This window comes from Rissa tridactyla, chromosome 3 (assembly GCF_028500815.1).
Source record: "Rissa tridactyla isolate bRisTri1 chromosome 3, bRisTri1.patW.cur.20221130, whole genome shotgun sequence".
NCBI classification, from domain to species: Eukaryota; Metazoa; Chordata; class Aves; order Charadriiformes; family Laridae; genus Rissa; species Rissa tridactyla.
The window spans coordinates 20,405,368-20,427,531 of NC_071468.1; the positions used below are offsets into that span (position 1 = coordinate 20,405,368).

At 43.8% G+C, this 22,164-nt stretch overlaps 1 protein-coding gene across 2 annotated transcripts in view; it reads right to left on the reverse strand.

Moving 5' to 3' along the window:
- The window catches only part of SPRED2 (sprouty related EVH1 domain containing 2), a 65,911-nt gene that overhangs the window by 13,992 nt on the left and 29,755 nt on the right, over positions 1-22,164 (reverse strand). For both annotated transcript variants that reach the window (XM_054195251.1, XM_054195250.1), the window contains 3 exons: positions 13,143-13,320; positions 11,623-11,791; positions 7,812-7,876 (listed from right to left, as the gene is read on the reverse strand). In XM_054195251.1, the coding sequence (XP_054051226.1) occupies positions 7,812-7,876; positions 11,623-11,791; positions 13,143-13,320 (412 nt within the window). The remainder of the gene's footprint in view (positions 1-7,811; positions 7,877-11,622; positions 11,792-13,142; positions 13,321-22,164) is intronic.

Consider the following 22,164-nt stretch of genomic DNA (forward strand, 5'->3'; position numbering starts at 1 on the left):
CTGACACATTTGTGCCTTAAGCACACAAAGGCACTAAAGCCTTCAGCTCCAGACAAATTAGAAGGGAAGACGCTCATAAACAGCTTCACACTTTAACTCATCACATAGTTTAAGTACATTACTACGCAGCCAAATTATTTTTTTCGGAAGACAAACACGCAGCTAGCTGATTCCAACTGTGAAACGGTGCTACAACGCACAGAGATCACAAACGCATCAGGCTAGAAACTACCGCTGGGAAGGCATCGGCCAATTCACCTTTGGACAAGGAATCCTACTGGCAGGTTTGCTGGTGACCCTTCTCATCCTGAAGCCGCAGGTGATGGCACATTACAAGAAAACAGGCTTTCAGTAATCTGAAGATTACTGAAATGAATGCAAGTCTAGTTATACATAATAATTAAACAGAGTATAAAATCGGAAGCTCCAGCACACTAAAATATGCCACCAGATCATCATTTAAGCACAGGGAAAGGGGAGAACGCATGTTAAAAAGAGAAAGAAAAAAAAAATCTGACAAAAATCTCTTTTGAACTGCTGGGGCAAACTGAACAAAACCCAATACTTAACTGGTGCGCAAATTACAACACCTACAAGTTCTGGCAAGATACAGCTGTAAGGAAACTTCCATCACAGCAGAATATCATATTTCAGTTTCCTGCAGGATATATCCCAATCCCAGTGCAGAACCAACTGTGTTTGTATGTGGGAACAGTACAGAGCCAGAAAATACACTACAAAAAAAATGGTCTTGAGAGGAAGAATTGTGACAAGAGAAATTGCTTACCCTCAGCAAAGTAGCTCGACACATTCAAGTCACTGCTATAATTAGCTATGTAAAAACTACATGACAGCGAGACTTGGAATATCTGATAGCAATACAGATATTTTCTGCTTAATAATTTGTTACCGAATGACAGATGTTCCTTGCCTTGTCTTCACACAGACGCCCTGAACACCCCAAGCTCTCAGTGGGCTGATATTTGCAGGGAAGGACAGCTTCCTGTACTTGGGTTAACATGAAAAGAAAATAAATTTTAAAAAAAAAAAAAAAAAATCAAATGCCAGACCCTCGGGAATCATTGTAGTGCCGGTTGGGTGATCCCGTTCTTGCCAGGGACTCAGGAGTTTGAAGACTGTGTTTGGTAAAACAACCAGACTGATAGTTTGGTTTTAAAAAAAAAAAAAAAAAAACCAAGGAGGAGGTGTTTTTACTGTTTTAAAGCCTTAGACTGAAATAGTGCCAAAGCAGCTGAAGTTCAGTGCGTTTGGGAATTGTGTTGAACTGCATATTCCTGATTGCTAGCAAGAAAAGCCTGCTTTGCCCACCAGAGATTGACCCAAAAGCAAAAAAATATAAGTACACAAAGCAATACATAAACTGTGCAAGACCTCTACTTCCCCCTCCTTTCTTTTAAGGAAAGCAAATAAAGCTTCAAATCTAACCCCTGGTTCTCGCTCTTATTGGTTCCCCTTAGCTCTTCACTTCATTTACATCTCATGAATCTGTTATATACGTAAGAATAAATTGATTTTATATACCGCGTACCTCCACACCACAGCAATTTTCATATTTCCTACAACAACCATTGTACTAAATTATCAGAGTGAGTATAGCTTGCTCGTATTGGTAGAAAGAGTAAGAAAATAAGTGGGTTAATTTCCAGCATCACTTAAAACAAACAGGAGGTCCTGAAAGAAAGGGAGAAACACAACACTATAAAAAAACCGGACACCTGGAGAAGAACTTTCCCCTTGACTTTCCCTACTGAAAAATCTCTTTGAGCATCTGTAACTATTGCCATTGAGTGACATGAATTTCTTGTGGCCAAAGTTAACTCAAAGGTGAAGAAAGGCAGGAAAAAAAAAGGAATAAAAAGAGGCTAGCCTTAAAATAGCTGGATATTCAGGATCTTTTCACTGGTTTAGTGGCATCTCTCCTCCCTCCTGACAAAAAAACCAGGAAGAATTCCATCGAGAAGACAATACACTGTGGTATTAATGGGAGGAAGAAAAAAAAACCAAAAACCAATTAAACCACAGATAAACCAATGACTCCAGATTCCAGGACTACCTTGGTAGTCTGTCTGCTGGAACAAATCATGGCAGATTTTACAGCGCTGAAGTGTGAAGAGCAACAGCCGTGTTCAGATATGATGAGCAATTGGTGGGCTGGTGTTGCACTGACTGTTCAAGTGTAGGACGGGGATGCCCAGAGCACTGTGTATAACTCCAGAGACTCAACTATAAAAAATATGAATAAATCTTAGTCCAGTTCATTAGTTCATTGCTTAAAGCCAGGAAAGGCTTTTTATTTTTTTTGGAGGAAGGGATTTGAGTCTGATGGTTTCTGTGTGTGAATTTCTCTCTTCTTGGCAAGTACTTTTTTTTTTTTTCTTCCTTTTAAAATCTGAATTAGAACAGCTGTGGTTTACAGCGCAAGCCCAAAATCCAGACATCTGAGGATGTGGCTAGCAGCAACGCACCCTTCGGCCACACATCGACATCAGAGCTGGCTGCTGAGCAAGAAGAATACCATAGGTAAAGCCATCTAGTCCTATCGCTGTGACAACCCCCTAATCGCTTTGCTCAGCCTCACAGAGCAAACAAGGTGGATTTGCTCACGGTGACTACCTAAGCACGGCACCCCCCCCCCCCGCGCTCTGCTCCTCCAAAAAGGCATTTTTCCTTTCTGTTACTCTAGCTTAGCCTTAAGAAAAAGGAAATTGCAGGCTCTCGCGGCTCCTCAATCCCTGAGTGCAACTCGTGAAAGAAATAAATCTTGCAACTCAATGCTTCTCTACTCGGCAACATTATTTTCCACGGAGTGGTGGGACGAGAGATGCTCCAGCATCACACAGAACTTACAAATGTATTCCAAAGTAATTGGACTGGGTTTCCACACGCCTACTTTAAAGAAAAAGAGCTACAGTGGTTCTTTAAAAGAACCATCTGAACGTGAAACGACCAAGCCAGCAAGAAAAATTAGATTTAGTGTTTATCTAACTAACATAAATCTTATAAATTTTAATAGTGAGGCTGTAACACGCTTGAGGCCCACATGGGAGATGAAAGTAGGGAAAAGGTTTCATGGAAAAGGCAGCAGGGAGAAATCTGCTTTTTTAATTAGGAAACCAGAAGAGATGCAAGGAGGACTGTAACATTAACATCTGCCACAATCTGCACCGCTACGGCGGAGAATGGGTAATTGTGTCTGTCTCTTAAATGACTGTCAGCAGCGTCCAAGCCACATGACAAACTTCCTAACTCGAACATCCCCCAGCACAGGAACACACGTTCCTGCCGAGAAAAAGGCAAGATCGCTCCAAACACGCAACTTCGTGGTGAAAACGTGAGTCTGAAGACTTCTGCTAAAAGCCTGAGAAGGAAAGTGGTGGCGGCAACAACCAAGTCCACATCACCTCAGTGAAGCAGGAGAATAGTTTCCCCGCCTTGGAGTTGGGGAACCAAGGTAAAGAAGCATTTAGCCAGGAGTCAGCAAGAGAAGCAACGGGTTGAGTCTAGGTGTCTTGAAATGCAGCCATGCAGCTCAGCCATGCACCTCTAGATCACCTCTACCTGCCAAACTCTGCAAGCCTCATTTTGAACAAAAACTAGGATTTTGTAAAGATTATTACTGATTACATGAAACAGTTACAACTGTAGCATCCATATCAAACTTCGCAAGGTTGAGTTTTGTTGTTTTCTCCCTTACATTCCCATTAACCCAGAAGGGGACTGCAGTCATTTTTAGGTACACAAACCAGAACCGCCATGGGAGCTGTTGCTCCCGCCAGTGGGTGTCTTTTCTTTAGCACTGAAGCAGGCGCAAGGCTGAGGATTTATCTGAAAAACGCATGAGTGGCGTTTCAACTGAACTGGTCATAAGGTTTGTTTCGGAACACCTCTGCTTTTTCAGATGGGTTGCTAAAAGAGACCATTTCAGGCACTCTGCAGACTCTGGAAGACATTGACCTTTCTTTCCTTGGACTCAATTCACATTTTTCGCTTCACGGTCATGTGGGATTATTATCTGTAATTGAAAGTAAAAGTGTAGATTTTGCACAAGAACTCAATTATATGGCAAATTCTGTGGCTGAGGAACTACACAATATATTCAGTCTTATTAAACATTATTTCTGAAACGAATGTTAATTAAAGAAGGCTGAAGATGCAGGCTGGATGGATGAAGACACACAGAACAATCTCAGACCGTTGCAATGACAACGTCTCCCCCAATGGAGACAGAACGGATGGCTAGTCTTACTCAGATTGCATCTCTTGAGAGGACGATTTATAATGTACAAGACAGGAGAAATTTATTTGCTAACATATGGAAAACATTTATGGGCTCTACTGAGGATCTGGAATTAAAGAAACACAACGACATATTGTTAAAACTTCTAAACGGAGATTTCATTTTAGAAATAAGCATTCTTCTCCTCAAGTCAGTGACATTTATTTCTATATTCTTTTGCTTTCTGCCCTGTCAGGTATCAGTTTCAGAACAGCAGGTTGTATTGATTCATCTAGTTGCTGTAGGTCTAATCTACAGGAAAATTATTAGATGGCAAAGTCCTGTTTTTAAAGATTGCCCAAGTTATCGTCTCGGCATCACAAGTTACAGTGATGGGAAGAGATAAGGCTACCGACACCAGGGATGCCTCCCAAGCAAATGCTCATGCAGTCAACAGCTGCATAAAATTCACCCCCTTACAAACAGAAAACCCACCTTCTGGTACAACAAAATGATTCTCCATTAAGCCACACAAGACCACAGCCTGAGGCAGAGCTCTGCCTCTGAGGAAAACCTTCGCTTCCCCATGTAAATAACTTGCTGGATGCCCGGAAGGGTTATGTGCTGACAAATAAACAAAACAGATGATGTACGAGTTGCACACCAACAATATGCCCAAATTCATCATCCCACAGAGCAGTATTGAAGCTAACAGGATCAGGGGCAGTATAAGAGCCCCGTGTCAATCAATATCCAACAGCCGTATCAGGGTCAGTGCTCACATGTGATGAGAGTGGTTGTTTTAAAGCCGGTATCGTTACATTGGTGCAAACATCAGTGGTGACATGCAAGATAAAGCTGGGGTGGCCATCTGCAAAGCAGCATAAGAAATGTGAAGTTTCGGACTGCTGTGGTTGAACAGATTGAAACATCTTCAAGGAGGGGCAGGACCTCGGGCCAAATATTTGAGGCAACAGCAATGGCTGGGATTTTCAGAGATGGGTAAATGACTGATTAAATGACTCAATCATGCAGATGCTTTTGAAAATTCTGCCGCACACAGTTAAGTTTATTCATGCATGTGTGGGAGAGGGGGAGGACTGTGAAGATTTTAATAACCACCTTAGGAAATAAAAAAGAACAAATGTACTTTCTCTTTAAAACAGAGCAAAAAAAACCAACCTCAAACCCAAAAAATCCACCACTGTGGCTGGGGAAAAGAGTTTACAGCAAAGTAGTAAAGAAGTTTTGTGTGCAAGGATGACCAGATGGATTATGATACACAAGTCAAAAAAGAAGTGCAAAGAAAGAATGAAACGGAAGGGTAAAAATAAAACATATCACATCCCTATCAATTTCTTCCAGTCTAAAACCCCTCCACGCTTCAGGCTTATGCAGACTTCATGCTCCACCATCATCTACCAGATAAACAGGAAGTTGAGAGCTTCAAAGAGCTTAAAGACTGCAGGAAAAGGAGAGGTCCCATCCCAGGAAAGCAAAGAATAAATATTCAGCGAAACAAAGGTGCTCCTAAAGCCTGATTTTTGGAGTACGACAATACACCTGCCCCGATGTGACAGCTTGACCAATGGCACCACACGAGCTACCACCATCGGTGTAGTCCCTCTCACTACTCTGTAGGTCACGCAACACGCAGAGAGAGTTGCCAGGCAGGGCACGACCCCGGTGCGGATGTCCCCCTGAATCCCAACAAGGTGCTGACCGCAGCTGAAGCTTCCCTCCTTGCTAATGCTATCAAGTAGCTTGGTTCCTCCTCCTCCTCCGCCATAAATATCTACACGGCAGGGGGTTATCTGTCACCTCCCTGGGGTCAACTAGGGGGGAAAAATCTCTCGCAGTTTTGTCTCTTCAGTTTTAATGCAGGAGTTTGAGTGATTTTGATACAGCTGGAGCACCCTTCATCCAACTTTCCCAATGTAAAGCAATACCTACTTTAAGGCAACAACTTCTTCCTCCCAGTAAAAGAGCACCCTACAAGTTTAAAAATCAACACTCAGCCACAAAATCAAGAATGCGGAGAAATACAGGAGCACTCCCAGGTCCCTACATGTCAGCCGGTTGGACTTCAGCAAAAATGCCCTTCCCATTTTCCACAGACTACTTTTCACTGCTTTAATGCAGAGTATTTCCACGTCTCACCCAGCAAGAGCTGGGTCACACTCGCCCAAGGCATGTTTCGATGGTCATCCCCCTTCTGACGAGCACAGAAGAGTGGCATGCGAGTCCAGTGTGACATCCAGCCCCAGCTGGTGAATTTGGAGACAAAACAGCACAAATTGGTAAACTGCTCTGTCTCCAGTGGGTGCCTCCCCCCCAACCTGTCCCATCCCAGCGCCCATAAATCACTGCTGGCAGGTAGTTGGGAAGCAGCTGCTAATGACAGTTTTGCTGCGGAGCACAGGAAGTCACCTTTTAACCCTGCCTGCTGTTGTTTGTCTCCCGGAGCCGTGACAAAAGGACAGATGCGGACAACATGCCAGCCGTCAGCAGGATCTGGTCAAAACACAGCAGGGAGCCTGCCCTGGCCCCATAGTGGTGAAACAGCACCCTCAAAAACACCTTTCGGCTTCAGGTGCTTCCCGGCGCATGCTTTCAAACAGCTTGATGCTGGTCCTCAGTGTTCCCTCGTTCACCCTAAAGATGCAGGGAAGCATCCCAAAGATAACTTTAGTTGAGCTTCCTGATGCTGCTGCACTGAACATGTCCCAGCTTCCACCCTCCTGCCGTCCAGTCCCCACCTGCACCACGGGACAAGGAGAGCATTTATAATATAACTAATCCATGTACACGTGTGCGCAGGGGATTGCGATCGGAGCCACGCAAATTAATTTACTAAGACAAAGTATTAGTTGTGAGTGTCTTGTTTTCAGTCCGTGGAATATCTGTGATCAGATTACAATTTGGTCTGACATAATTATTTTTTTTTTTCCTTTTAAAGTGTGCATGTGTAGCAGGGACAGCAGGCTGCTTCTGCTTCAGAAAAGCTCTGAAACGCATTTTAGACATTACCACAAATTAAATACAAACAACTCACCCCTATTTAAGTCACCACTGGTTAGGTAGAAGGCATGCTACAGTGCCTTCCTCCAGATGAAAAACTTGTTTGAACTTTCTACGTTTCACACACAGGTGAAACACTTGTAAAGTTGGCTTTTGTTAACAATTGCAATTCAAAATCTTATTTCCTTCAGTATGCACCTGAGTAGCAGCCACCTACTTGAGTTTGTGGGAAGCTTCTCAAAGAGAGAGAGAGGTATTAAGAGGCGTGTGCACCACTCAGACCAAGCCACAGGAAATTTGAGAGTTATTATTCACCCTCTTCTAGCTCTGACAACATCTGCTCTGCCACGCTTTTCACGTGATGATGGGAGGCCAACAGAAAGCCAAGGCTTTACCTTCTGTAGAGGATATACTTCCATCAAATAAAACACCCACTGGCCAAACACGATGATGGCTGGAAGCCAACCCCGAGGCATAAAAAGAAAAACCCTTTCCAACCTGACCGTGTAAACTGGAGTATAAAAGACAACAACCTCAGGTGAGATGTACTTACTGTGAAGACATCATCATCGCCAACCTCGGCCTCGTTGTGAAGTGTTGACGAGGAAGTTGTAGACCCTAGGAAAAAAACAACCAAACAGCAGCTTTTTAAACACATGGCACCCCTGTGCAGCCATTTTTTTTATTAGGCTGGTAAACATTTGGATTCTCACAACCTTGTATGTTGTAGATGTGTAAAAGAGTGGCTCAAATTAAGGAAGAAAAACCCATTTACTGGTAGCTGGACTGGAAAGGTAAAATCCGAAAGTGTTTCTTGACATGCAACTGCGCGGCTGCCAATGCTAATTAACTACGTTAAAAATAGCAGTTAACACTTCTAATTACAGAAGACTTTCATTTCTGAAGAATGGTAAGGCTATGTACTATATCAGTGCTCAAGACCAGATCCTCAGCTGTCAAGAAACCATATATGAGTTATTCTTCACCTATTCCCTAAACCTGGGGGGAAGATGACTTTTTATTTAAAAAAAATAAATCTCACTTTGACAATGCCTGGGAGGATTACAGAGAAATTGTCCGAGCAGCCAGGGATCAGATTAGGAAAGCTAAAGCCCAGATAGAGTTAAATCTGGCCAGGGGTCTCAAGGGCCTTCTATAGGTATGTCAGTGACAAAAGGAAGACTAGGGAAAATGTAGGGCCACTCCATAAGGAAAGAAAAGACCTGGTTACCTGGGACAAGGAGAAAGCTGAGGTACTCGATGACTTTTTTGTCTCAGTCTTAACTGGTAAGGGCTCTAACCGCACTGTCCAAGTCACAGAAGGCAAAGGCAGGGACTGGGGGAATGAGGTATCACCCACTGTAGGGGAAGACCAGGTTCACGACCATCTGAGGAACCTGAAGGTGTACAACTCCATGGGACCTGATGGGATTCACTCATGGGTCCTGAGGGAACTGGTGGATGAAGCTGCGAAACCACTATCCATCATATCTGAGAAGTCGTGGCAGTCTGGTGAAGTTCCCACTGACTGGAAAAGGGGAAACGACCCCCATTTTTAAAAAGGGAAAAAAGGAAGACACAGGGAACTACAGGCTGGTCAGTCTCACCTCTGTGCCTGGCAAGATCATGGAGCAGATCCTCCTGGAAACTCTGCTAAGGCACTATGAGGGCGGTGAGACACTGGAACAGGTTGCCCAGGGAAGCTGTGGCTGCCCCATCGCTGGAGGTGTTCAAGGCCAGGCTGGATGGGGCTTTGAGCAACCTGGTCTGGTGGGAGGTGTCCCTGCCCAGGGCAGGGGGTTGGAACCAGATGATCTTTAAGGTCCCTTCCAACCCAAACCATTCTATGATTCTAATGAAGAGTTAGATTGGCTTTTTTTTTCCTTCTAATTTCAGAAGTTGTTATATATTGTAAAAGTCTTCTCTGTCATCTGTTGCTTCTCAGAGAACCACCTTGCCCCACATAAGCAAAGTATTTGAAAAGAGCTGAAATGTCTAAGTACCAAGAGCAAAATACTAGGGTGCAGTTCTCATTAACTGCATGGCAAACATCTGGAAAAGTGGGAAATCACATGAAAAAAACCCACGGCCTTTCTCCAACCTCCTCCGTCACCCCACGGGTGTGCCCTCTGGAGCTGCTCGAGGAGCCTGGTCAGCACCCACATCGCAGAAGGGCAGTGAGGGCAGCACACGCCATCACTGGACTTGGCAGTGAAGTTCATGCTGTAGCTAAAAGGAGGTGCCTGGGAGGATTATAGAGAAACTGTCCGAGCAGCCAGGGATCAGGTTAGGAAAGCTAAAGCCCAGATAGAGTTAAACCTGGCCAGGGGTGGCCAGATTTCTCTCTCTCATCCCCGGCCAAGGGTCCCAGATCCCTTTCCCAGCTGGGTTCACCTGAGGCTGCCAAGGTCGGTGGGTGCAGCAAAATGTCCTGTGGGGGGAAAATCCCCAAGTCAAAGGCTTTCTTTTTTTTAATGTAAACCCACTGTTACACTGAATTGGGGCCACACCACATCCCTAACTAAAATACTTGAGCTGTTTGTACCACCTTCATTCTGGAATTTTTTAAAAATCATGTGCCTTATATAATGCTATCCGCACCAGCCTTGGCTGCTCTCGGTTGCATCATCATGAAGATGTACAGAGCTAAGTGTGAAAGCCCACTTAAAACACTAAGTAACATTTGCCACATTAGCTTTAAAAGTAAAAAATCCAGACTTTCTACAGAGCCGCACAGGATTCCTGTACTTGTGCACAAAACTTCTATACTTCTGATGTTACAGGGAACAAGCTATTGGTTAAATATTAATAACAACGATTCTAATAAAGCAGTGATTTCATGAAGTGGAGTTTCAAATGGACATGGTTTGTCGTGCTTCAAATTACCTGCTAAATTTAATCAACTACATGAACAAAAAATGCACAATAAATGAAAACCTCTGCCTAATGCTCTGTGTGCACAAGCCGGTTATTGTTTTTCATTCAGAAAGCCTTATTTGGAAGTTAAGGAGGAACACATTCATGAGGATCTGTCTGTGCTGTTAAAGGGATAAATATAGATTTGCTGATTTTGAAGTATCTGAGATATAGCAGAACTTTTTTTAAATACCTCCACTGGAAAATGGATCAGAAAGAGCAGAACAGGAGTTGCCACGTACCAGGATCTCCAAAGCACTACTCAATACAGACTAGTTAGCATCTCCTTCAAACTTTGCACAATCCCGTGCCACTTACATAAAACATCACTGTTACGACTCAAAATGCTTCCCAGTTTCAGCAAGCAAGAAGAAGAAAGCAGAAGGCCTACCTGTAACTTTTTCATGTTAATGGCACGTGAAAAAGCAAATTAATAACTAGTTGAGAAGATTCTTCCTCTAATAGACAAGGTATTGATCAAGAAAGAGCTCCAGGGGACTAATTCTCTCCCAGTACCTACCATTTCCATGTTAAAGCAAGGACAGGGCATCCAGAATGTTAAGACGTCTTATGTAGCTGATGTACTCCAAAAGAATACGTGTCTGTATGTATTATTTGAGCTAGTATCCTCAAAAAAATAACACCATCTAAATATAAAAATATCCTGAACACATCGGGTGAGAATAAAAAAGGCTTTGGACCACTAAGTCCCAACATTAAGTGGCATGGTTAAAAAAAAAAAATCAAGCAAAAACCCATGAAGAATTAAATTTCATTAAAATAAAGCACTATTAAATTATAGCTGTATTATAATTGCCTGATTGTAATGAAATGGGAAAAGGAAAAATTTATGACAACTTCAAAGCACAGGCAATTCAAACGCATTTTTTACAGAATTTAAAAAAAAAAAAAAAAACAAAACACAACAAAGTCTTCAAGAACTACCATTCAACTAAGAGGATGCAGACAAAACTAATTACTGCAAAAAAACCAAAAACAAACCAAAGTTTTATTTAACTCCAGGCAGGAATTCATACCATGATTTAACAAAGACTCAGTAAAATGAGATTTGGCTCCATATAAAGAAGAGCCTGGGCTGTCTGAGTTGCCATTGCTAGCGTGAAACCCAAGCCTATCAAAAAATCAGTAATAACAGACTGGATGATAATTAAGGGGGGGGAATCTGGACAGACCAGGCCAGATAGGATTGGAAAATACTTGGACTGATATCCCTTCTCTCCTTAAGGGATGAGAAAACTCCGGTTCTAAAAGTAAGCTGGGGTTTGCTCAGAGCAGGGTAAAGTGCCTGGCTGCACTCGGACACAAGCACAAGAGATATCCAAGTCTAAGAACTGATTTTAAATCCACTCCTTGTCCCACCTTCAGGCTTCAAACCCCCTTCCCCATTCATCAAAAGGTGGAAGCAGATGCTGCTTCAATGCAGGTACCTTCAATGAGGTCCTCGATGGCTTTCCTCACTCCTCTGTCGAAGGCTCGAGCGTCAGCGGGGCTTTGAAAAGTGAGCCCGAACTTTCTGTTGTCAACTTTCCAGTGGTGGAAGGTGGGGTTCGCCTTCGTGTACACCAGGTCCTTCTTCACAAAGCACTCCAGCACCACCTGGGAGGGCACGAACCCAAAGAGAAGAGCAAAGTCACTTTTCCCACCCCAAGGACACAACCCGCACCGTCTCGGCCCGGACCCAAAAGCAAGCCAAGTCATGCCTCGCGCAGGGGAACATCCTTTCCTACCAAACGATGACTAATAAACACCAGACACTGTCATTGTTCTCGTAACCATCGCACATTCATCTTTTGCTTGTGCTTTGAGTAGGTGCCTCCTCCCTACCCCAGGAGCCTATTTCGGACCCCAACCCGAAACAGGGTGGCACAGGTTACAGCAAGCTGAGGCTCAGCTGGAGGGAGAACCTCTTCCCTCAACAATTTCGCTCCACACAAATTTTATTCACGAGCAGATTTAGGAGGTGCTGTAACACTCCCCTCACCTTTTTTCCCCTCCCTCATCCCCAGCCAGGCACTCGTCTCAAGCTTTGCTGTGCCAAAAACCATCTCTAGGGAGATGCTCAGGGAGGACAGGAATGGCTTGTAAGCATTACCTCGTCCCCCAAAACCATAAGCATGGCTCCAAAATAGCGTCAAAAAAAAGGCATCCTAAGCAAAATAGTATTGCAAGACAAACTGTACTGAAACGGCTTTAAAACACCAGCCTTTTTGAAAGCAAGATAATTTCTGCCTGAAATAATGCATATTTTTTTGCCCAAATGCTGAGTTCACAGAGCCTGTGCAGTAAGCGTATTTTTAAGCTAGCCCATCTCTTCATAGGAACGAATTTCAGAAGAATGAAATATATAGAAAGGAGATAATAAACTATAACATCTAAAACGGACCCTGGAAATAGGGAAAAGGCTTTATTAATTTGATTCGTGCGGGGAAAGAAGTGAGCTCCTTTTTAGATGAACAGCTACCAGGAGAAACCCAGCGCGTCAATTCATAAGAGTCAACTTGTCTTCATAGTCTCACTCTGCTTGTTCAAACCTTGAACGGCACGCAGAATGAATAATTCATGGCTGTTTTAAAGGTTTGCACTGCATTACTCAGTGCAATGTGACTGGCTTCATGGGCTCTTTACACTTCAATTCACTTCTCACGTACCTCTGCTAGGTCTTAGAAAAAAAACAAAACCAAAAAACCCAGGCCCTTTTTTAATCAAAGGATGTCTTTGCACATGGATGTCGAAAATTTACCTGCTCCGTCCAGGTGGCAGCACGACAACCTAGATAGCAAAAGATGGTAATTCTAGATGAGGACGGGGTTTTTTTGTCCATCTGGTACTATTTGCGCATGCCTGTTTTTTACGTTTAAAAAAAAAACTTGCACAAGAATACAATAGCAATAGATTTGGGATAATTCTCATTATAAGAACAGACAAAAGTTGAATTAGGTTCTATTACCAGTTTGTCTTTCTGCCTTTCACCATGGATTAGAAATCCACTTCTTCCATTGCCCTCCGGGTACGTGACCTTGCAGACGCCAACTCTACTGAGACCGCCTCCTTCTTGTGGCAACCATCCCCCACTGGAGTCATCTCGGGTCATAACCACAGCTTTGACTCGTACAATATAGCTGTCACTGCAATGGTAACAAAACAAAAACAAAACAAAACCTTTTGTGAGCATCACACCATCTTGCCAGGCTGTTTTTCTTGAGGGAGATATTTAGGCAGCACTGGTTCCAGTCCCAACACACAGTTTCTGCCCAGGATGGAAGTCCACCTCCACAATGAATGATCTTAACCACTCAAGCCACCATAGGAAAGACACCCATCAAGTGTCCAACACTTTGGACACTTTCCAAGTACCAACACACAGACCAAACAACCCATAGTCCCAGACCCCTTTTTCCCCTCATGCGGTTGGAGACAGGGACCAAGAGAGCCGGGTAGCCATGCAGCACCCCAGCACCACCACCCATAGAGAATGTATTGGGGCATGAGGTTTCCAAAGCGTTGGAAGAACCTGTGGAGCTCAAATAAGCCATGAACAAAGTGTTTTAAGGTGTTTGTGATCGAATTAGTGAAGTGGGCTTTGGAAGATGACACTCAAATCAGTCCACAACTGGGACAGCCTTATGGGAAAAAAAAACCCCACAAATGTGGCTCCAACTGGTACCTCAGAAGAAAGGAGATGGGAATCATCTCATCTCAGGTCATCAGGATGACTCCACATCGCTAAAACAGCTCCACAAGCCTTTCAAGGGGCTTTCAAAGGTGGCATGTCATAACCTCACAAGAAGCTATTCTAGAAGCACCTGAGATACATGGGAATAATTCAGGTGCCCATCACAAGGGGTCAAAAGAGCCCCCACAGCAGGAGGCACTGTTTCCCCAGGCCTCCTCCCATACCCTTTCCACAGCATCTGCTGGGGACAGCACCAGGCAGGGGATCACTTGGGAGCAGAAAGGCTACTACAAGACGTAAGCAAAAGCATGGGACAAGCAAGCTAAAATGGGCTGTCCCCACCCCAGAGCTTCTGGGAAATACCAAAATTAGCTTTTCCATCCTCACACAGCTGCTGAGTCCCGGCTTGGTGTAACTTGTCATGCATTAGACATCAATTAACCTAGTAACTGCTCAGGAGCAGCGCCAATGGCTGTGACACCCTCACAGGGAGGTCACCACAGCATGGTTAGATGTCAACCATGCACAACCACAGCAATGCCGGCTGCAGAGCTGCCGAGACACCCACCAGTGCCTGCAAAGGTGCTGCAGGGCACTCAAAGCTGGGCAAAACCAGGAACATCAACGCTGCTAAGAAAAAGGATGTGCAAAGAAAATTGCCCAGGAATTATCCATCTGCAGGCCACCAGGTGAGCTCACCAGAAGAAAGCTCAACCTGTAGAGAGCTCCAAGAGGAGGCCTTTCACAACTACAGGTATAATCCTTTAGGGAAAGAGAACAGGACCTTTCTACCCAAAAATCACAAGCAGCAGTAGCTGTCCTCATCCTGCACCAGGTAAAACAGGCTCTTGTTTCCTGACATTATTTTTGCATCACTTTAATAATCCGAGTGCTAATATTTGAAGTCTGAGTTCCGCTTTCTCTAATACGATCAGATTTTATTTAATACCTAAGCAAGCAGCCTCACAGATCCTACCTGAAAGAAGTTTTGAGGATAGGTCAAGAGAGGCAGGAAACATCTTCTGGGCAGAGGCGCCTGGGACCAGCTAATCCCTCCTGCACAAAACAAACGCTGCAATTTTCCCTTCACTGGCTTTATTTTACAGAAACACAAACTTTCCCACCGGACCTACACGATGAAGGCAGTGCAAAGATGCTTAAGGTTCATCCCCTGTTGCTCTGAGGACCTTGCACTGGCTGATAAAAAGCTTTTCAGCGTTCTCAGATACACGTCCTGTACCACAGCTGACACACGCAAGGTGTCCACAGAACCCAGAAACAACATTTTTAAGAATATTTTTGTTCTTGAGTTCTTAAAGCAGCATCCTGGTACAGGAAACAGAGCAAGTACATCTATGAGCAAATCCAGTTACTTTTTTATTTTCTAATGAAACCCCATTTCTAGGTTTTACCAGCGGCAACTTTAATCTCTTGGCTTCCTGATACTCAGGATTAAGCAGCATGCTTCAGCTAATTTCCTACTGTGCAAAAATTGAGCTGCTTACATCCAAGACAATTTTTGTTTTCTTCTCTATACCTTTCCCATATGGTCTACAAAGATTAGCAATAAGATAAAGATAGCAATATGGATAAAGAAAAAAGAAAGCCAACTACACATTTCTATATAGTTCTCCTGTTCCCCAAAGATCCTTTCTGGACTTATTTTTAACTCTTCTCACTTCTGGGAAACTCCCAATAAATTTCAAGCTCTCTTCCGAAGTCAGAGCCGCTCAATACAACTTTCCTTCCCATCCTCCTGTGAATGTCATCCACACAAATTGCTGCTTCTCCTTCCACACTTACAAATTGCCCCTGGCAATACAGCTTCCTCCGGGATTTACCATTCACTTTTACGGCAGCAGCCGAAGCCTTCGTCTGTCCCAAAAGTAACATTTTTTTCAGTTACTTTGCTGCAGGAATCGTCCACTTAAAGGAAAATTAAGAAAGCAGCAGCTGCTCAATACTTGGTGATTTCTACCAATTATTTCTATGTTTCCATCACCTCTTGGAGATTTCTCTAGGCTCGTAATTACGTTTGAAAACTAGTGGATGCCTACACATTAAATTTAGGTCCCTCAACTACTATTCCTGCCCATTATAATCACAATCTGGTGGGGCACAGAGCCATACGGTTTTCATCTTCATATCCATAGCGATACCATGACCTATGGCTCTTATAACCTCTGCCACCAAGGCCACCGATTTCACCCACGTGCCCAACAGCTCTGGGACTAGATGTGACGCTTACTAGGGGAAAAGACACTTGCTTCGTTAACTCAAAACTGCTGGTTCTACTTTTGAGTGGCATTTTTTGGAAGTCAGCATCCTCACCCAGGGATGCTTCATGCACCCAGTTCAGGGCCTTGGAGATGGGCGAGAAGATGGAGAGGATTTGGACCAGGGCTTGGCAGTTAGCATCCACCTACATCCAAGATGCTACTGTGATGCACGAGGGTTGGGGACTGGGGGGCAAAGGCATGGGGAAACAAGCTGGAATAGCAGTTTTTTGACCCAAACAGAGCAATCTGGTCATTTGTTTTAATGCAAAGTGGATGGATTGACAGTGGCAAATAATTTGCTGGCTTTTCAATAATATGTGGTGGAGGACGAACTTAAAGGAACCTGAGCACAAAGTGCAAGATGTTAAAATTTTACTCCTTTCCTCATTACTCACTGCATTTGTCTGTCAGCCCCAAATACCCAGGAGAACATGATATAAAGTGCGTTTCTCCCAGCCTGAAGAGCTACCTCCTGAAGTATATCAAGCCAGAAAAGCTAGTTTCCAGCTCCCCTACCACGGGAAGAAGACCTCTGCTCCCCTATTAGGAAAGGACCTTGTCCAGCAGAAGGGTTCACCTTTGGCAAGGTACGCAGAGCTTTGGCTCTGTTAATGTAATCCCTTGGCACACTTTCCTGCACGACCAAAAGTCACCAGTGACGTTGCACTCCCTGGAGAGCCCTGTCCCCACTCCCACCCAGGAGCCACATACAACCTACGCTGAGGGATTTGGGAAAAAGAAAGAAAAAAGAAGGTGGTTAACGCTTCTTAGGGCTCGACAGCTTGGTTTACTCACTGGACTAGGACTCAGAAGCTGCACGTCGAATTTTCAAGGCTATGCACCACTTCCTTCCAGTTTTCTATGTTAAAATCCTCCCTGCTGTTTCCATACACAAGCCTAGAATAGGCAATGCTTCTTTCTCTCATGCCAGTGTTGATAAATACTTGGGAGGTATTCAAATATTTCAGGTCCATATAAGGACCTTGCTTCCTTAGCGTAAAAGCTGTTTATTTTCTTTGCTATTTAATTTTACGTGACTGCACCGGGGCTCTGGCTGGTTGCAAGCGCTCAAAATCCTCCGGTGAGAAGGAGCGATCTGCAAATCCCATAGGCCTGTCACTGCTCTGGTGTACTGCGGTTTCGGGAGCGAAACAACCATGTTCAAGTCAGCCCCCTGCACGTTTATCATGGTAACTGTGCAATTCAACTGTTCCAGGAGAAACAGGTTAATGAGGTACATGAAAATATTTGGGCCGTTCCCATTAATGAGATACTGACTACTGCTGAGATTAGATAACGTGAGACTTTCATATAGTTAAAAATGAAACAGCTAAAAAAAACCCCGCAGTAGCCTTAGCTCCCCTCATTTTTATTTGCTTCTTAAACTTTAAGACCGCTCTAATTGTTGGGTTTATGGCCTACGTGCTCCGCGTTTCATGCAAACTATCCTTAATTATGCTCTTAAATGGAACACTTTGCTATCTTAACCCTACAAATTTGTCTTCAACAGCCTTAAAAGCTTGGGAAGAAAGTATCTGCAGGGATTACCCAGCTGCGTGGCAGCCGGCCAGCGTGTTCCAGGGCTGCTCCAGGTTGTGAGCCCGCCCCACCCAGAGCGAAAAACCATAATGAATGTGGGGAGTAAAGGTAGCGCAGAAAACCACGTGCTGTTTTTACTGGAAGGAAAAGAGCTTTAAAAATTATAGCTCGTGGGTGTGCATGCATATATATATACACACATATATAAAAATTAACAAGAAGAATGCATGTGTGTAATTGCTATTCTGAAGGATATTGAGATTTTTCCTAAACAAGTGACTGAATGATTACCTTTGCGATAACTGAACCACGGTTGCATTACCTATAGCCTCACTTTTACAAAGGTAAAAGTCACCTTTTACAGGTGACATTTAAGGGGGACAGATAAGTGCTTTCCTCCAGCACACATGAACCGCATTGTGAAATGCGGCCAACACCATCCAACGCTCTCCGACAGCAGCCACATGGCTTACAGCAATGACATGGCTGCAAAACCAACGAGGGACAAAGCCCTGGAACCTTGTCGTACGCCCGGCGTGGGCTTATGGCTGCAATCACGCATCCAGGACTACACCCCAAATAATTCCTTCGTTAGTTAAGGCTTTGATTTTGCCAGTGTCTTTGTACAAGGAGGGTTGAAGTATGCAGCTCCCTTCCACCAGCCACTCTTCTTTTCCACTTTGCTTCAAACGCAGCAACTGCAAATTCCATCTGAGATGTCTAAAAATCCCAAGGGGGGTGGGAAAAATAGTCCAGCCCACCACATTTACTACTTTCCTTTGAGTCACATTTAGCATCTAAAACACTTCCTGGGCACCCTCCATAATTCAAGAATATTTTTCCCTCTAGCCAGGCTAGTTGACCAAAATATAAACTTAACAAACTTTCACGCTAATGCAGCCATACGGCACTTCAGTATTCCTCTCCCTTCTCGACTTTGCAGCTTATAAGGCCAGGAGAGATTCGGGTCTCTGACAGAAAGGTAAATCGCATGGAATGGGCTTCAAAAATATGGACTGCTGTCTTGAACGCACCAACATTCCCAGATTTCAGGGAAGAGCCAAAATGACAGCAGGAGGCTGCTAATGCATCGGTGGGAAGAGGTCGGGCCGTTCAGCTGAACTGAACCACAGACAGCGGTTGCTTAAACACAATTTAAACTCTTTGGATCCATGCAAATTTAACTTTACAGCTACAGGGGCATAACCTGTCTTTGGCTGAGCTGGATGTATTTCACGGCACGCTTATTTTGCCCTCTGTCCCTGCCCCAGCAATTCCGACAGCTGGAGTTAAAGCCACCCCGTCCTGCCCAGGTGATTGCTGGGAACGATACTGCAAGGATCCTCTCTGGAGTTCATCCTGCAGTCGGAAAGCCGCGGCATTTTAATGGAAGTCATGAAAAACTGCTGTTTCTGGAGTCCTGCTTTCTTGATCTGATGCTCGGTTTATGAACCTTCTAGCAAGGGTGAGAAACCCACAGGTTACAACCAGCGTTTTCTTCTTCAAAACCCTAACTTATCACTTTCTTAGAAAGAAAACTTCTGAGTGCGCAGAGCCACCACAAAATAAAGTTGATATTTCGATACCATTTAGATTTCCAGCAGGTTTGAAGTTTTTCATTAAATACCAGCAAGAAAAAAAAAAAAGGCCACCTGCACCACTCTGGTCAGACCCAACGTTAAAATGGAGCCTGTAGAAAACTATGGAAAACCTCCCAAAAGTTTCCCTTGCCCTCACCTCTGCATCACCCCAGGAACACAGAACCACCATATCCATAACACATCTCTAGTATAGCAAATTTGCAAATGGTGTTTTGCTGTCTTTCATAAAAAGGTGTTCTGGGAAATTCTGGGTTCCACCTGGTCAGAATAAACAAAAGACAGTTCAATCTCCACTCGCCTCGCTCCAGCGATGCTGGCCAAGTCCTGCAGGACGTCTGTCCTGTGCCACTTCACTGTAAAAACAATATTAACCTTACAAGCTCAGTTTTGGGACATTTCGCTCTCTTTCAACAAGATGAGAAACTGTTGTTGGCTATTAGCATTTCTGAATGGAAAGGAGTTTTCTCTTCCAACTCCTAAATTCACACCTGGCTGCTGAACTGCATTTAGCAGCATGTATTCAGCTTGTACACTAACAATTTCATAAAAAAAAAAAAGAAAAAATACTATATTAATTCTAAGAACACTGTTAGCTGCAGCAGGGTGATCACCCTGAGGAACTGGGAGGGATCTGGATGTGGCAGAGATGCTCAAAGGCTCAAGTGACTTCAACCCTCAAAAGTTTGTCTTCTTAGATGATACATGGCCTCACGCAAGCAGCACAGTTCCAGGAGGCTGGGGCAAACCAAAAGGAGTACATTTTGATTTTATTTTACGTTCCTTGACACCTTTCTGGCTCTACAGCAGCCCCAAAGAGGGGCCAGATCTTCCATGGCCAGTGCCCAGCAGGCTTGGGTTGGCTTCCAGTGATACAGCCCATCCAAAAACCCTCCCAAAGAAAGAATAACAGCAGTTTTGTTTTTTTTCACAGAAGGAAAAGGACTTCTCAAATAACCAAGACACCTGCAACAATCCAGCCACCTGCCTCCACATCTCCCTTAAACACTGAGGCCACGATGAACAAAGGACCCTTTCACTGAAGTGTTTCTAAATATTTAAACTGAAAGAGGGGAGATTTAGATTAGATATTAGGAAGAAATTCCTTACTGTGAGGGTGGTGAGACACTGGCCCAGGTTGCCCAGAGAAGCTGTGGCTGCCCCATCCCTGGAGGTGTTCAAGGCCAGGCTGGATGGGGCTTTGAGCAACCTGGTCTGGTGGGAGGTGTCCCTGCCCATGGCAGAGGGGTGGAACTGGGTGATCTTCAAGGTTCCTTCCAACTCAAACCACTCTGTGATTCTATGACTTAAGACTGATTTTATGGAGTTTATGACAAACAGCTTTATCCTAACTTGCTCAAATGGGATTTCATAATCCCATAATAATTTCAGATCCTTTCAGGATCTACATGGAAAATTGATTTTTTTATATATATGTAAAAAAAAATACATTAACGTTTTCTTATATTATATATACCTCATATATAGATATATACACACACATATTTTAATTTTTTTAAATGACACACGCAAAAGCATCAACTTCTGCCCTGAGAATAACTCCCGCAGCGCATTTTTACATTTGGATGCACCAAACCAGGGGATGAGAGCGATGTTCTGCTGCCGACGGGTCCTTCGGCCCTCACTCCTTACGGAGCAGGGGTTTGGCGCAGGCAGGGTAACGCGACTGCTATTCGCACAGCGGTAGGTTTGGGTGGTTTAGCCCTCCACGGGCTAAACCTGTTTTTTTCGGCTGGCATAACCTCTCCTCCTGCACCAGGCTTGCTCGGCCATCCCCACAAAGCATCGTACGTGTGGGCAAAACCCCAAACACACCGGCAAGCACCTTTTTAGGGAAAAAAGCAGGCCTGCAAACATGCTGACGGGCAAGGAGACATCCACTGACACAGCTCAAGCACATGGATTTTAAGGGCAATCCCCAGAAATTAGCTTACTACACAAAAAATATTGAATTAAAATGAAAGTCTAACTGCATAAGGGGCAGATTTATTTACTATTCACAGTCGTATTAAAGCACCTGTGTAATATACTGTTGAAACTGTGTTAGAACTATCAAAACCCATGACAAAAGATGTTAGGAAAAACACCTCCAAAATTATCTTTTTTCTGAAAGACAGCCATGACACCACTGGGACGCATGCTAACAACAGAACTTTTAATGAGCAACCATTTAATGAAACCTCTTCAAAAATATCACAGTGAACCTCCTTCTCACTGGAGAAGTGAATTACCTCTGGACCAGCCTCCTCACAGCTTTGCACAGTGGCTGCTTTGTCAGTGATCACAAATTACAGGTTTGCTGTTTATTTAAAAAACAACAACACAAAAAAATTTTCTCCAAAATTGTTTAATGGATCGATTCAGCAATAAATCGTCATAGCTGCACATGTCAGTATGTCTGGGAAAGCTGTAAGGAGTAGCAAAATAAACAAAAAAAAATCAGTTTAATAAGATAATGCATTTAAACAATTTATCCTCACGAAGCCGGCATGCAGCACAGCCAAGAGCTGCACACTCAAGTCCTCCTATTCTTGTGCAAGGGTACAAAATATTAACAGATTTCAAGGAAAGCTAATTAGTACTATCATTTACTGTAATGAGAAAGGAAGTTGCTATTGCATGACAGATGGTATTTGTTTTACATCACATGCAAGATAAGCAAAAAATCGCATAAAAGCTTAGCCAGCCAAACAGGTAGTTGCGTGAGACCCGCATCCTGAATTGTTTCTTTTTTTCCCCCCTCCCCTGAAAGAAGTCACAACCAAGTTCCACCCTAACTTTTTCCCAACATACACTGACCAAAACCACACTGTTATCCTATGTTAGCTAATGAATGGTAATACTTAGCAAAAATAAGAA